Source organism: Sturnira hondurensis, unplaced genomic scaffold (genome assembly GCF_014824575.4).
Source record: "Sturnira hondurensis isolate 20B ecotype Veracruz unplaced genomic scaffold, ASM1482457v3 Scaffold0015056, whole genome shotgun sequence".
Lineage (NCBI taxonomy): Eukaryota > Metazoa > Chordata > Mammalia > Chiroptera > Phyllostomidae > Sturnira > Sturnira hondurensis.
In genome coordinates, this window is record NW_028087687.1 from 364,270 (window position 1) to 378,709 (window position 14,440).

At 47.7% G+C, this 14,440-nt stretch overlaps 1 protein-coding gene across 1 annotated transcript; it reads right to left on the bottom strand.

Annotated features, from left to right (window-relative positions):
* Positions 1 to 5,035: 5,035 nt before the first annotated feature.
* On the bottom strand, positions 5,036 to 9,703 carry SHISA3 (shisa family member 3). The gene is made up of 2 exons (XM_037064235.1): positions 9,078 to 9,703; positions 5,036 to 6,513 (listed from the first exon to the last, which is right to left on the bottom strand). The coding sequence occupies exons 1-2, from the start codon at positions 9,352 to 9,354 to the stop codon at positions 6,074 to 6,076; spliced, it is 717 nt and encodes a 238-aa protein (XP_036920130.1). The 5' UTR covers positions 9,355 to 9,703; the 3' UTR covers positions 5,036 to 6,073.
* Positions 9,704 to 14,440: the final 4,737 nt, after the last annotated feature.

Below are 14,440 nucleotides of genomic sequence, written 5' to 3' on the forward strand. Positions count from 1 at the left end.
AGACTTTCTACTCCATTGTATGTCTTGCCTTCTCTGTCAAATATTAATTAACCATAAAGGTGTGAGTATCTTAATAGGAATTGTGCTGAATCTATAGATTGCTTTGGGTAGTATGGGCATTTGAATGATGTTCATTCGCCCTGCCTGTGAACACTTATTTGTATCTTCCTCAATTTCTTTCTTCATCATCCTATAAATTTTTCAAGTAAATGTTACATTCTTGGTTAAATTTATTCCTAGTTATGTGCTTTATTTGTGTGTGTGACACTGTACATTGAATTATTTTCTTAGTCCCTCTTCCTGATAGTTTATTTTTGGTGTATAAAATGCCACCAATTTCTGAATAGTCTGTATACTACTACTTTACTGACTTCATTTATCAGTTCTAGTCATTTTTTGGTGGAGCCTTTAGAGTTTTCTACATAATGTCATGTCATCTGCAAATAATGACAGTTTTACTTCTATCCTCCCAATTCAGATGCATTTTATTTCTTTTTTTCTTTATTTTTTTGTCTGATTGCTGTGGCTAGAACTTCCAGTACTATTTGAATAAGATGGTGAGAGCAGACATCCCTGTCTTGTTCCTGATTTTAAGGGGCATGCTTTTACTTTTTGCCCACTGAGTATGACATTGGCTGTGGTACATTTAGTTTTTATTTCAAGTTCAAACTATGTAACCAGAAATTCAAATAAGAATTCTGTGTCAGAGTAGTTTCATTAATAACTAATATTTAACTGCAGCTTTAAAATGGCCACGTGCATATAAAAATACGTTAACCGGTTGTTCCTTAATAGTTTAATATACCTTAAAAGTTTAAATTCTTACTTTTCCTAAGCACACACTAAGTAAACTGTTTTTTACTTAAGCTATGCAAAGATAAACTCACCCACCGAAATTTATCACATTCCTAATTGTGATTCTGTATGTTTTCAGGAACCTCTTTGGTTGTCTCATTTTAGGCAGGAAATATCCTATGGATTTAAGTCAATCTGGCAAATTCTCCACGAGAAGAAACCAATAATAATATCAATAAAGAGTAGAGAAGTGGGGAAATAAGAGGGAACTGTCTATCCATGTGAAACATATTGACTATGTTAAGTGTGCTTTTCTATGCAGGTGATAACTAATTCACAGGCCATGAGGAGCCAGCAGGGTGGAAGGTGTGCTCCGTCCCTGCTAATGATGGTCAACTCGCCAGGTATTAGAGGAGGCCATAGGTTATCCTGGGCTAACTCCGTCAGCCTGTCTGACCATTTTCTCTGTCCCCCACACTCCTCCCAACAGTTACAGCCGCCCTCGCACAGTACTTAACCTTTCATTTTTATCTTAGGGTGTTTCATCTGCTTCCTATTCTTATCATTAACTTATGACACAGTTCCCTCCGTGCTAGGATGCAAGTGATTTGAGACAGTGACTCTAACTTCCTATTTCTGTGACAGCCCTACAATAAAGTACCATTAATATTTCCATTTTCCAAATGAGAAAAAAAGTGAAGTTAAGTAAGTGGCCAAAAGTCACTCAGCTTATAAGCAACAGCCAGAAAACTAACCCAGACTCTGTGACTCCAAAATCCATGCCGAACCGCCTTCCAGACTCAAGTTTCTCATGTGTAAGGGGAGAGATGTTTCTCATGTAGCACTTCTATATCTCTGCTTGTGCTTTGTATCATTCTAGGTTCTCATGGTGTAGCACAAACTCCACTGACCATTACAATCCCCTCTGTAGGATGTGTTCAACATCATACAATCACTGTTCTCCCAATAGATTTTTCTGGAAAGTGGGTTAGGTATTTTTTTTCCTAAGAAAATTAGGCCTCCTTTCTAGGGAGGTGTCATAAAGAATGTAGAGAATGTCAAAGCAGGCTTTCTGTGTTTAAATGTTGGCTCTGTTCTTTTTTAAAATTTGTATTTATTGATTTGAGAGAGAGGAAAGGAGAGTGAAAGAGAACCGTCGATTGTTGTTCCACTTCTTCAGGCACTCATTGGTGGATTCTTGTATGTGCCCTGACAGATCAAACCTCCTGCAACCTTGGTGTATCAGAACAACGCTCTAACCAACTGAGCTACCCGGCCAGAGCCTTGGTTCTGCTCTTATTATCTGGCTGTGGGCACTTTCAGCTTTGATGTCTTCATCAATGAGACAGGCATGATGATAGTCCCTACTTCAGGGTTGGGGAGATTAAATGATATAATTCCTAAAGCGCTCGAGACACAGGTGGTGCTTGTTAAATGCTGCCAATTATTTGAATAACTGCCTTTCAAAATGGAGAGCTGTTTTCCAAAATAATCATGGTTTTAGGATGTTGGAACTCAGATTCTCTGTGAAGGTAACAAAGGGTTAATCAGACAAGTCTCCTCTGTGTTCTAGAAGTGTGACAGGTTGTGCTGAGCATCTCCTTGGAAATTTCAAGTGATTTAATGTGACCTTGACTGCCTAGTCTTTCTAAAATGAAGATGGAGTCAAATCACTCTCCCTTGTCAACTTCTTCAAGGCTGCCCTTTGCTTTTGGTATATATGCAGCCACCATGGTGTTCAAGATCTCTCATCTGATCCTGCTTGTCTCTCCACTCTCGCTTCTTTGAATTCTTTGTCTAGTTTCTAGAATGTTCCCTGCTCCTAAACACTTGTGGATGCTTCTCTGCCTTTCTGTGGGCTCTGTACTTTGCCCAAGCTGCTCTTCCCCCATCTTGCAGCCCTCTTCTGTCCCTCCGGCCATCCAGTCTCTTCTCTGAAGTCCCATTCATCACTCGGGGCTCAGGCCCAGTCTCATCCTCTCCAGAGGGGTAGGGTGCCCCTTGTGCTGCCAGCACACTCCGAGTGCACTTGCCCTCTCACTACCGTTACCATCATGCATTCTAAGTGCTGACTTACGAGTTCATCTTCCTCTACGTGACCGTGAGCTCCTAGAGAGTAGGAGAGATCGCGTGCTCCTTTTATGAAGCATGCACACCATCGCACGTATTTGCTGCCATGCCTGCGTCCAAGGAAATCAGAACTGCATGCCAGTTATCTTGGTCCTCCCAGCCCCTAGCTCAGTGCCTGACCCAGCAGTGATGTCCAACACATGCTTGTTGAATGGGACGATATCTGCAAATCTGCCACACGCTGGCCTTTTTGCCCTGGAATTGTGAATAATGATAGTATCAGCTACCCAGCTTCCAGAGAGAAGCTCAAAGGCATGCACTACATGTCAACAAGTACGTGTTGACACGTACTTGTGTATTAATGAAGTACACAATGTCTCCTTCGCTTCAAACAGTTTACAGCCAGTGGCCTGGATTGATGGGAGCATGCTGCTAAGGCAGGGGAGGTCGCAGATGGGACCTCCCAGAGCTCTTCAACATGATTCTGCCCAATAGATTCAAACTGCTTCCCAAAGGAACAGCACATAAAGTTTCAGCCACTAGAGAAACCTGACAAACTAGATGGTTCTCAGTGGGGGCAGTTCTGCCCTCTAGAGGACATTGTGAAATCATGTGGGTGCACCTCTGGCCTCTGAGTTTGTGGGACAGGTGTGCTATGGGTGTTCACCGGAGAGACCCCACAGCACATGGGACAGTATGCACATCAAAAGACTTGATGTCCATCGGCATGACTTTGGGATGTCCCGCCATTCCTTTCGGTGGAAAAACCTAATCCTGTTTTCCCTTTAGGGTAATATTAGCACCACCTTAATATACACTGAATTTTCCAGATATGAAACTACGGTGCAAATCAAAGGAAGATCAAACTTCGCTTTATTCGCAAAAATCACTTTAACAGCCCCAGCGAGACTGTGGTGTTGGAGCCGCCAGCCAGTAACCCTGCTCCAGTCCAGATTTGGGATTGTCAATGCCAGTGATTCCAAAGGTGTGAGCAGTTTGCTTCTGCATCCTTTGTTTAGTCAGCCCAAGCCATTTTACTTTGAAATAAATTACTTTTCCCTTCTTTCTCCTTTCTATTTATCATGAGAGCATTGTATTGATCTTTTAAATTATGTGTGTAGCTCTGGCTGGTGTAGCTCAGCTGGTTAGGCATCATCCCACAAACCAAAAGGTCAAAGGTTCAATTCCAGGTCAGGGCACATGCCTGTGTCACAGGTTCAGTCAGGGCATATACGGAAGGCAACCAATCAATGTTTCTCTCTCACATGGATGTGTCTCTCCCTCTCTCCCTCCCTTCCCTCTCTTTAAAGTCAAAAATAAAACAAAATGGTTAAAAACCCAGCCTAATGACATGTGGATGTGTTCCAGAACACGCTTTCAAATGGTTCTCCTTTGCCAGGTTCTCAGCCTGTTCTTTTTCCTCTCTCCTTCCCTTGCTCTCCTCCTCCATTCCTTCTTTCCTTTCCTTCTTCCTTTCTTCTTTTCGTTCCTTAATTATGTGGGCTAATTTGGGATACTGGAAGTCAGGCCACTTTGCGATGCGGAGAAAGGAGGAGACTGGAAGTCGGAGCTCCTTGGCCCTTAGCCGGGTAAAGGCCCAATATCTTCAAACTTGTTTCAGAGGGTGGGCCCAGACGACTCTCCTAGGTAAGAATGTTACCTCTCACCATCTGTATTTGAAAAGAGCTGCTAAGGGTGACCTACGATAGCATGAATCCGAATAAACCTGGATTCCCAAACAACACCTGCAGGGGCCAGGTAAGTAACAAAACTGAGGGAGATGGGCACGTAGGTGAGACCAGGCTGGTGAGTATCAGGTCTGGTTGGAAAAGGGCCGGCATGACCCCACGGGAGTAGGGGACCCTTGGCACCCCATCTTTTAGGGTCAGGAGAAACCAGAAATGCAGATTCTCATGAGAAATAGCCCAACCTAGCTGAGGCTGCATGCAGCCCACAGCTGACACTCCAGAAAAACTCACTTACTTTGCTGCTTTCAGGAACCCCAGTGCAGGAAATAGCTTTTTAATGTACTTCAAAATCAGTGTAAGGTCTTTTTTCTTTGCATTTCAGATATGAAGTGTTAAGTAAAGATGTTCCCTTTAATTGAATAGCAAAGACCACTGTTAAGGAGATAAAATGAAGCGCTTTGATCTAAAATTTCAAATAGGTCTCATGAAAACAAAGTATTTTATTTATTTTCACCCAGCAGGATATATGCCCAAACATGTAGTCACCAGACATGGAATTCAGTGGCATTTGTGATGTGCAATATTAGATGATTATAACCAGTAGCTGGACTTTGGACTCCACAGTTATTATTAATACAAAAAATTACAGTGTAACTACTAAATAATTAGTACCGTCAATGGGGTAAATCCATTAAATTACAAATCTTTACATTTGTACACAACTCATTTTACATGTAAATGCTTTAAGACTCAACTGTCCAACGTTCATTTAAACATGAAATATTGCTGAACAAAAAGTCTGCAATAAATATTCCCTCAGGTGGATAGGGAAATGCCTTTATATATGCTCTGTGTTACAATGAGTATCTGAGTAAATATTTTAGCACTTTAAACTCCTCCTGTGATTAGTGAGATCTTGCATTCTGAAAAAGCTCTCATATTTTAAACAAAACGTAGTTATTAACTTCAAAAGTAACTGTTTCTTATGATGCTAACATTACTCCTGGGTAGGTTTTGCTTCCAAAATCACAAATAGGTTGTTCATGGTCCACTCAATCTACTTGGTAGTTAATTCTTTTAAGTGAACCTTCAGTAATTATAGTCAGGTATTTTCTTTTGCTTATTTAAGTTATGTATTTGTATTATAACTCACTGAACAACTTCTAATGAAAAAAAAAACATGTAGACCTTTCCTAAACAATATAGCTGAATTGTCCAATAAAAATCTTCAGCCTGTTTGCAACTTTAGAGTTGAACTGCTGTATATTTTGAATAAAAGTAGCATAAGTTGAAATGTAATGGTCACCATGGTTTTCAAAGCAAGAAAGCAATTATCTAACCCAGTCCTTCTGTGATTGGAGGCAGGAAACTTAAAGACTAGAAGGCGTCGTATTTTCTTAGCACTCTCTCCATGCCATTGCTGGGTTCAAGAGAAATTTCCTCAGAAACACTTGTGGCAGTGACAGCAGCATCCACCTGTCTGCCTCGGTACTGTGTGGTGGCTTCATGGCCGTGGCCTGTCAACTGGAACTGAAGTCTGGACAGGTCTTCCCAGGCAGTGGGGGCTCCTGCTGGAGCGGGTAAGCAAAGTATTGGGGTGACACCAGGAAGCCCGATGGCTGGGTCAGGTGGATAGGGTGGCCTGTGGTATACGGTGGGGGTGGGGAGGGCACCAGGCAGCCTGGCTCTGCCCTGGCAAAGGAGAACCTGCGGGTGGAGCCCCCTGTGGAGCTGGAGCTGGTCGCTGTGCTGGACTGCCTGGAAGGTGCTCTGAGGTTCGTAGAGGTCAAGATCATGGGCAGGGTCTCTGTCTGATAGCTGCGGATCGAGAAGCGGATTGGCTGCTGTGACGGCTCCTTGGGTCTCAAGCAGGTGCAGCAATAAATTGCCACTAAAGAGCCCAGGATGATGAAGGCAATGAAGATGGAGCCAACAATCAGGAAGGGAACGTAGACAGGCTCTAAAAGGCAAAAACAGACAGACAGATGCTGGGACAGGGGTCTCTCCAACTGCAGGCAGCTCAGGGGTGGGAGGTGAGTGGCTCCACGTAACCCCTAGTCAGCCCAGCTTCTCAGACGCCGTTACTGGTAACGTCTCGGGTGCAAACTGGGACAACAGAATATTCACTCCTCGCGGGGAGGAGGGAAACTGATACTGCAGCCTCTGTTAGCAATTAGCCATCACATTGCACATCTGGAAGTCAGAAGAAGCAGACTCTATCCTATTCATACACTGAGGAAAGGAAATAGTACGTTTTTCTTGGTCACTAGAACTCTGGTTTTAAATCCGGGTTTTAGTAGTTTTATCACGGTGGGGCATTTAGGGCTCTGACCCATATCTGAGGCTGAAAATCCATCTCCCATCCCAGAATCTCCAATCTAAGCAAAGAGAACTAGGCCTGTTAAATGAGACCCTCAGGAATTTATCGGACTATGGAAAGAACAGTGTAAAGAAATCCAATTAACTGCATCTCCTGTTGCACCCAAAGTGTCATCTCTGCATGTTTCCCCAAACAATCTGGGATGCCACACATCTGCCTCTCCATTCCCCACCCAGATTCTAGGAAGGTCGGGCTGAACCACAGATCATGCTGCAACTCTTGCTGCTGGTGGCCTGGACTTTGTGGGACAGCATCCCTCAGACAGAGCAAGCCCCAACTTCCTTATCCTTCCACAAGGCAAACATAAAATTCCCCACCCTGGTGGCACCCCCTCGGGCAGCTCTCCAGGTGTCTTCCCTGCCTGGTTGAGGCACACTCACAGGTAACCTGCAGCTCAGAAGAGAAGACAGAAAACCCGCACTGACCAGGCCCTGCTCTTTTTCATTTGCCATCCGATTTGAGTTCACGGAGACCCTGCGCGGTGGGCATGATAAGCTCTGTTTTTCAGATGTAGAACCATATCAGACAGTTTTTGACGTTCCCAAAGACAGGGAATGACCTGTAACTATCAACCCCCAAGTTCTGTGGGCTCCCAGGTGTGATCTCCTCAGTGGACCACCCATTCCCCCATGTTCCTAACACCCTGTGGAAGGCAGGGCAAAAACCACCCACAACCATTTCTGGAGCACTGTGCCAGGCATGCCTACACTCTCGGGTAAACCACAGGCCGCCTCGGAGAGTAATACGCCCACTTTAGAGTTGAGCAGAGGTCCAGAGCACAGCTGCCCAAGGTTACACAGCTGGCAAGTGACAGACCCAGTGTAACACGAATTTGTCAGACCCCAGCCTCACTGAGTGTGGAGACTGCGCCCTCTGAGCAGACTGACGGGGGGCAGGAAGGAGTCCCCACTTAACACTGGTCACTTACACTAACTGTGGAGAGCAACCGGGTCGCCCATGGTGAGAAGAGTATTTTTCTAACAGGCCACAACTGCCTAGCCTTCTCTCCTTTCCACTGATCATCTCTGCTCCAGTAGCCACTTTCCAAATCCTTTGGCGGTCAGATTGGGTATTCTGGCCTCCGAAATTAAAGTTGTTGCAAATCTACCGGAGTTCTAAGGAAGACCCAGGTTCCCCTTTCCTCTGCGTGATCCGTCTCTTCGCGGGGGTCGGGGCGGGGGAGGGGGAGTTCCAGCACCACGAATTCCCTCTGCAGCCTCCCCTAGCCTTGCGGGGACCTTCTCTTGCCAGCTTCAGACCTCCGCGCTGGAGTTACGGCTCTCAGCGGCTCCTCCGGTTTCCAGGCTGTAAAACCGTCACCTCGAGCTCTAAAGGGTTTTCTGACTCAGGTGGAAAGCTTTAAAAAAAAAGTGTAAAGTTCCTCTGCTGGGGTCATGATTTACTCCCCTCTGAAGTGAGCGGAAATTTGACCCCTGTTTTCCGACGTGAGAATAGGAGGCGGGGAAGCCCCTGCGACCCCAGTTTCTAAATCTCCACCTCGAGACCTGGGCAATTCTGAAAGGCGTGACAATAGGGGGTGGGCCAGAGAGGGTAATTCGATGCAGGCAAATGAAAGGAAGTTGGAAGAATGAAATAGCAGGTTTGGAAACGCTACCAAAAGACCAGAAAAGGGGGAGGGGGCGGGGAAGTGGCTTAAGTTCGTTTGTCCTGCGGGGATCAGATGAACGCGCCCCAAGAACTGCATTCCCTGCGCCACCGTCACTTCTCCGAGCTCCGGGAGGGACGAGGGCACGCGACGCGGCGCCCTCGCCACCCCGAAAAGCCAAGTCCAGCCAGGTGCTGCCCCCACAGCCCTTGTCTGCAACCTCCCGAGCGCCCGGCGTCCCAGCTGTCTTCCTCAGAGTCGCCCTGTACAAGCCTCGCGGTCTTCGCTGTCCCCTGAAACTTTCCTTGGGGCTGACCCGCGGAAATCTCGAGTGGCGGGAATCCGAACTGCAAAGGAATAGGCCTCCCTGACCTGAAACAAGACCACCCACTCCTTCCTGATTCCCACCCACCACCTCGTTGCGCCCACCTTTCAAAGACCCAGGAAGGCCCCGGCGCCACTAGCGCGCACACCCGCCCGCGCACACAGCCGCGGTGGAGGCAGGGCGGGGGTGCCGACCCCGGGGGTCCTCACTTACGAGCGGTGATGCCTGGGTGCTCCAGCTCGCCGCGGTCGTTGGTGCAGCCGCCCTGCTCCAGCCTGGCGTCGGCCGCGGCGCAACAGTAGCGCAGCGCGCAGGAGCCGCAGCAGATAGTGGCGTCCAGCGTGTCAAAGTCCTCCGGACACTGGAAGCCCTCGTGGTAGTTGCCCTGCACGTCTACCCAACCGTGGCAATACTCTCCGGGCTGCTGGGCGCCCGCCGGGCTCCAGCGCAACCAGCCCAGAAGGAAGTAGAGCGCCAGCAGCGGCCCCATGGCTGCGGGCGCGGTGGGCGGCCGGGGTTGGGACGCAGCTGGAGAGCGAAGGGCTGAGCCGGGGCTCTGCCTGCACAGCGGTTCCGCCTCCCCCGGGGCGCGGCGCGGGCGGCTGCCTCGATGGCCGAGGCCACTCCCGCGTGGGTTAGCAGGGGCCGAGAAGGCAGCAGGGACTGCGCTGCGGGGTCCGCAGTCCGGGGGTCGGCATGGTGTGCGGAGGCCAGAGGGTTAGGGCCCGAGGGAGGCGCCAGCAGAAGGTGCTGCTCGATCTGCTGGGGCTGCTGGGGCTGCTGCTGCTGCCCCTTGCTCGGCTCATTACGCTCCCTGCGCGAGGGGAGCATAGAACCCTTGGCCACCTCCCTCTCCACTCCTCAAGGGAGCCATCGCACCCTGGGCTGACAAGTCTGGGACCGCACAGGGCCCAGACTTGGGGCTGTCGCCTGGTCGCGAGCGGAGCCCAAAGGCAGGAGAATTTGTGATCCCCACGTGCTGGTCCCAGGCCAGGCGGCCCCTCAGTGCCCGCCCCTGTCTGTCAAAGGAGCGGGAGTCAGCCTGACTGCGGACAAGTACAAACGGCCTCCCGTTTGCTGACAGCTCTGCCTGCAAGGCGTCCTTTAAAAAGGAAGAGGGCGGGGGAGACAGCGTGGGTGAAGAAAGAGTCCGCCCTCCCGGGTCGCGTCGCTGGAGCTAATCGCTGCGGGTTCGGCGTGAGCCCCGGGGCCTTTGCACTTTTTGGCTCGAGCGCCATCCTCCGCCTTCCGCAGGCCACCCCCACCCCATGACTAGATCCTAAACCCAGACTTCAAACCCTGAAGTGTGTGGGGGCTCCAGATCCTGTCCCCACACCCCGGTTCTCGCACAGCTCAGAAAACTCCGCAGAATGAAGGAGGGGGCTACCGGGTTTCCGCATCTATCCACGCGCTTTGGAGTACGGGTGGAGACGCAGGATTTGCTTTTTACGGGTGTAATAAAAAGCGATCGCAGTGGCTAAGGTTTGTCGACTCTTCTGTCGCCTGTTGCACGGTTCCCAATTCATTGCTGGGACACCTGTTCTAAAGATTCTGGACGGATAACATGATTTTTAGAGGCCGCCAACGCGTGCACTGAGTTTTCCACCCAAGTTTCCACTTTTATTTTTATTTCAGGACAGTTGGCACATTTTCACAAATACGCACACAAGCACTCTTTTCCCCATCCCCTGATCTGCGCGCAGCCTCCGGGAGAATCGCGGGTCACTGCACCCTGTGGAGGGCGGCTCCAACAGCCTCAAAGAGCACGCGTTCTCTCCGTTTGTGCTCGCGAAGGAAATCAAAGAACAAAATTAATGGTCAACGAGCAGACCTGGACTTCTGTTCGGGCAGAGAAACACATTTATTTAAATGATGCGTCCCTGGTGTGCTGTTTCCAGGGGCACTGCTCCTTCAGAGGCGTAAGTGCCTTGTGGACCCGGTGTTACGTGAACCCTGGGCTCAGCTCAAGCATGCACTTTGCATCCTGAACTTCCTCTCGTCGGGCATCGGTGTGTGTGAACGTGCTCCGCGTGTCTCCGTCTATGTGTCACACGCGCCGAATGCCCCTGTCCTTGATTTAGGTGTTGGCAAGCCGAGGGAAACGAACGAGTCCACGTCTGCTGTGCCCAGAAATAAGAACGTGTGGTCGCAAGCAGGTACCACGTTTGCAGCTTCCGAAGCTCCCGGTGGGTTCCGGGTTCCAAGAAGCTTTGAGAAACAAATTCTGGGGGAAACGGATTTCCGATTTTAAGAAGCTCAGTTAAAGTATATTCCAAGTGAAGGATGACTCCTGATTCTGATTTTAAACACTGGGATTAGCCTTTAGTCATGCGAATGCAAAACTCAGGCCCCACGTTTCAAACCTGCCGGAGGACTGTGTAAGTCCGTGCCTGACTGTCCTGCTCTCTTAGATATTCTCAGGACAGTAACCAGCTGTAAAGTAAAACCCAATTAAGTCCCGGCTTTCATCCACAAACAACGGGACACTTTTTCTGGACTTAAAATTCAAGCATATGGAAATTGTTTTTGCAGAAATTGCTTAGATGCTGTGTTTTTATTTACAAGAAAAAAAAGTTTTGCCAGACATAGAGGGCTTTTTTAAAGTTGCTCTTTAGGAGTGTTGTTTGGATTATATATATCCTGAGCAATTAAGAGGGAAAGTCATTTAGAACCACAGCAAAGGTGAGACATAGCGATTATAATAAGATGATAAAACTACAAAGACATGTTTACGGCTAATAACTTTCCCAGAACCACACCTCTTAATATTATTTTTGTTAAATTGGGAGGAATTCCATTACATCACAACTGCATAAAGTTCTGAAGCAGCAACCCTCACTAGTCCCCCCAAGGGTCAAGTTTCTCATTATCCAGCTGTTCTCTGATAGCACTAATATTTTAAGGAGTGATTTGTTGGCACTCACCTCCCATTAATTACCCTCTCCATGGCACAGTGGGATTCTTTTCCTTAGGACACCAGCTATAATTAATTCCCTCATTCAAAGCCTCTGTCTATGTGGCTTTTTTAGAGGGTATTTAACTCAAATTTAGTTGGATATTTACAGATGGAAAATAACCAGACCTTCCCATGACTGATACCTGGTAGATCAGAGATGCCCCACGCTTCCTTATCTGGGTCCTGATCCCACGTGCCTTCAAACTATTGTAACCGTCAGGTCAGGGGCCTGCGAAGGGGAAGTGTGTTTGGTTCCTTCACACAGAATAGCTTCTCAAATTTTACACCGACAAATTTTAACTGCAGAAGAGATGTTTTCAGAATGCTCTTTGAGCACAGTAAGAGAAGATACACTTCCGTTTTAGGTTTATAAGTACTCAAAGTATCTGTTATTCTGTTACTACTTTAGAAGTAAAAAAAAGATGAGAAAGTCCTCATAGACCCCCCTCAGAGACCCCAGAGGGAGGACATGGAGATGGAAAACAAAATCGACACCATCTGGGGTATTATATAGCGATTTTAGAAATTCTGTATTTTTCCTTATCTCAGGAACACAAATGCCATATTTTGATGGAGAACACGACCATAAGTGGTCATTTCTTCAGCCTACATTCTCTTGTGGCCCTGCCTCCAGGAAATTGTATAGGAAATGAGTTAAATGATATGATGTCTGGGATTTGCTTTAATAAACACCAGGAAGAAAGAGGGAGGGAGGGAGGGAGGGAGGGATGGAGGAGAAGGAGAAAGAGAAGGAGGAGGAGGAGAAGAGGAGGAGGAGGAAGAAAAGAGAAAGAGGAGGAAGAGACAGGAAGGAAGGGAGGGAGAGAGGAAGGAAGGAAAGAAGAAAAGGAAGGGGAACAGAGAGGTGAAGACAAAGAAGAGAAAACTGAAACACAATTGGCAATAAGGTAAGAATTGTAGCTGGGTGAAAGGTACCTGTAAAACTCAAAATGTAATTCTATTTTTATGTATGAATGAAAGTTACTTGATAAAATGTTTTTTATTGTCAAGCAACAGGAATCTGCAATAGCATGAACCCAGCACTGAACCACTGTCAAACCTTGTCTTACTCACTTCTCTTGGTTTTCCTTTGGAGCAAAGTGAACAATTGAGAAAAAAGCAAAAGCAGAGAAGTGAAGAAAAACAGGGCAAAATGGTTGTATCAGAAGGGGGTTGGAACTTAAACATAATTAGGAAAGGGGGAGAAAAGGCCACAGGAATGCAGAAGTGAAAAAAGAAATTAAAAATGACAACTTTGGCTATGGAAATTTCTCCAGCTGATTTGCACTGGATTCAGAAATAAAATAAAAAATACGAAGCTTTCGGCCCTCCCTCAACTTCCTTCCTGTTAGTGATGAGTTATCACCACCAAACTTCCTTTAATCACTCTGCCCATGACTTACTGGAATTCTCTTCCTTGGATCACTCACTACCAATTTCTTCTTCCAGGACCAAGCCAATCTGAGTTACGGGAAAGGCATTTCTTCTCAAATTTGCTTTGGAACCTATAGCAAGGTGCCCAGAAGCACACTCCCAGACACAAGCTGGACCCTCCCCCACCTGTGCTTTAGGGGGCCTCACACTGTTGGTTTATAAAGAGGGGATTAGACACAGGGCTCCTGGAGCAGTGTTTCTCAAACCAACCGCGCATATGAATCACCTGGAGACCTTGTTAAAATGCAGAGTTTGACCCCCAGGGTCTGCTGCGGTGGGGCCTGAGGTTCTGCATTCCCAGCAAGCTCCCTGGTGATGGGGAGGCTGCTGGTCTGAGCACCATCCTCTGTGCCCTCCGCTCTTGCCTCCAACCACAGGGGAAGGAATGAGACATGGTCACCCAAAGGCAATTCCCTCCCTTCCTGGACCAGTTTCTGGGTCACGTGACCCCAGGAGGCCTGCTCAGATAAACCCCAGCTTGCAGAAGCTCTCTAGGGTTGCAGAAGTCTCTTCCTGGTCTTAAGAGGTTCTTGGGGAAGGTGGTTAAAAACTTGTAAACTCAGGTGAGGGGACTCAAACAGGTACAGGAGAGGTCCCCGACAGTGCAAGATGGAGTTGGGGATGGAGATGAGAAGAAGGAAGGGACAGAGCAGATGCAGGTTGGTGGCCTCCATGCTAGTCTTACCTTGGCAGGTGGTAGAGCAGGCCTGTTGCCTAGCACATCATAAGGACTCAGGACACAGTCGTAGAGGGAATCAGTGAATGGTTGAATAAAAGACAAAACCAGTGCCTTCCCTTAGTAATTCTGCAGCATTTACAATACCTCATTGTAATTTTGTGCCTACCCCATTAGTCTGACTTCCTTCTTACTATGCCCTGGAACCTAGCAGAACACTTGGTACACAGTGAGTGCTCAGTGAATGTTGAGTCAATAACTGGCAACAAACAGTAAATGACTGATTGAGAACTGGTGACAATGGACACATGTCTCACTCTGTCTAGAGCTGTCACTAGTGAGTCTCTGGGAGCTGGACCAGTGGCAAGCAGGGCGGAAGGTCAACTCCTGATGATTTCATTGTAAATGTAGCTCAGCAAGAGTGTGTCAGCGCTGCTAAAATGGGACAGTTACCACCCGATGCCCCTCAGAGAGAGTGGTGGCACTTGTCTAAGAGAATAGCGTTGTGGT

Coding starts and splice junctions, on each gene's coding strand:
- SHISA3 (XM_037064235.1), bottom strand. CDS start 9,354: ATGGGGCCGCTGCTGGCGCTCTACTTCCTTCTGGGCTGGTTGCGCTGG. Junction 6,514..9,077: donor GCACCCAGGCATCACCGCTC/GTAAGTGAGGAC, acceptor TTTGCCTTTTAG/AGCCTGTCTACGTTCCCTTC.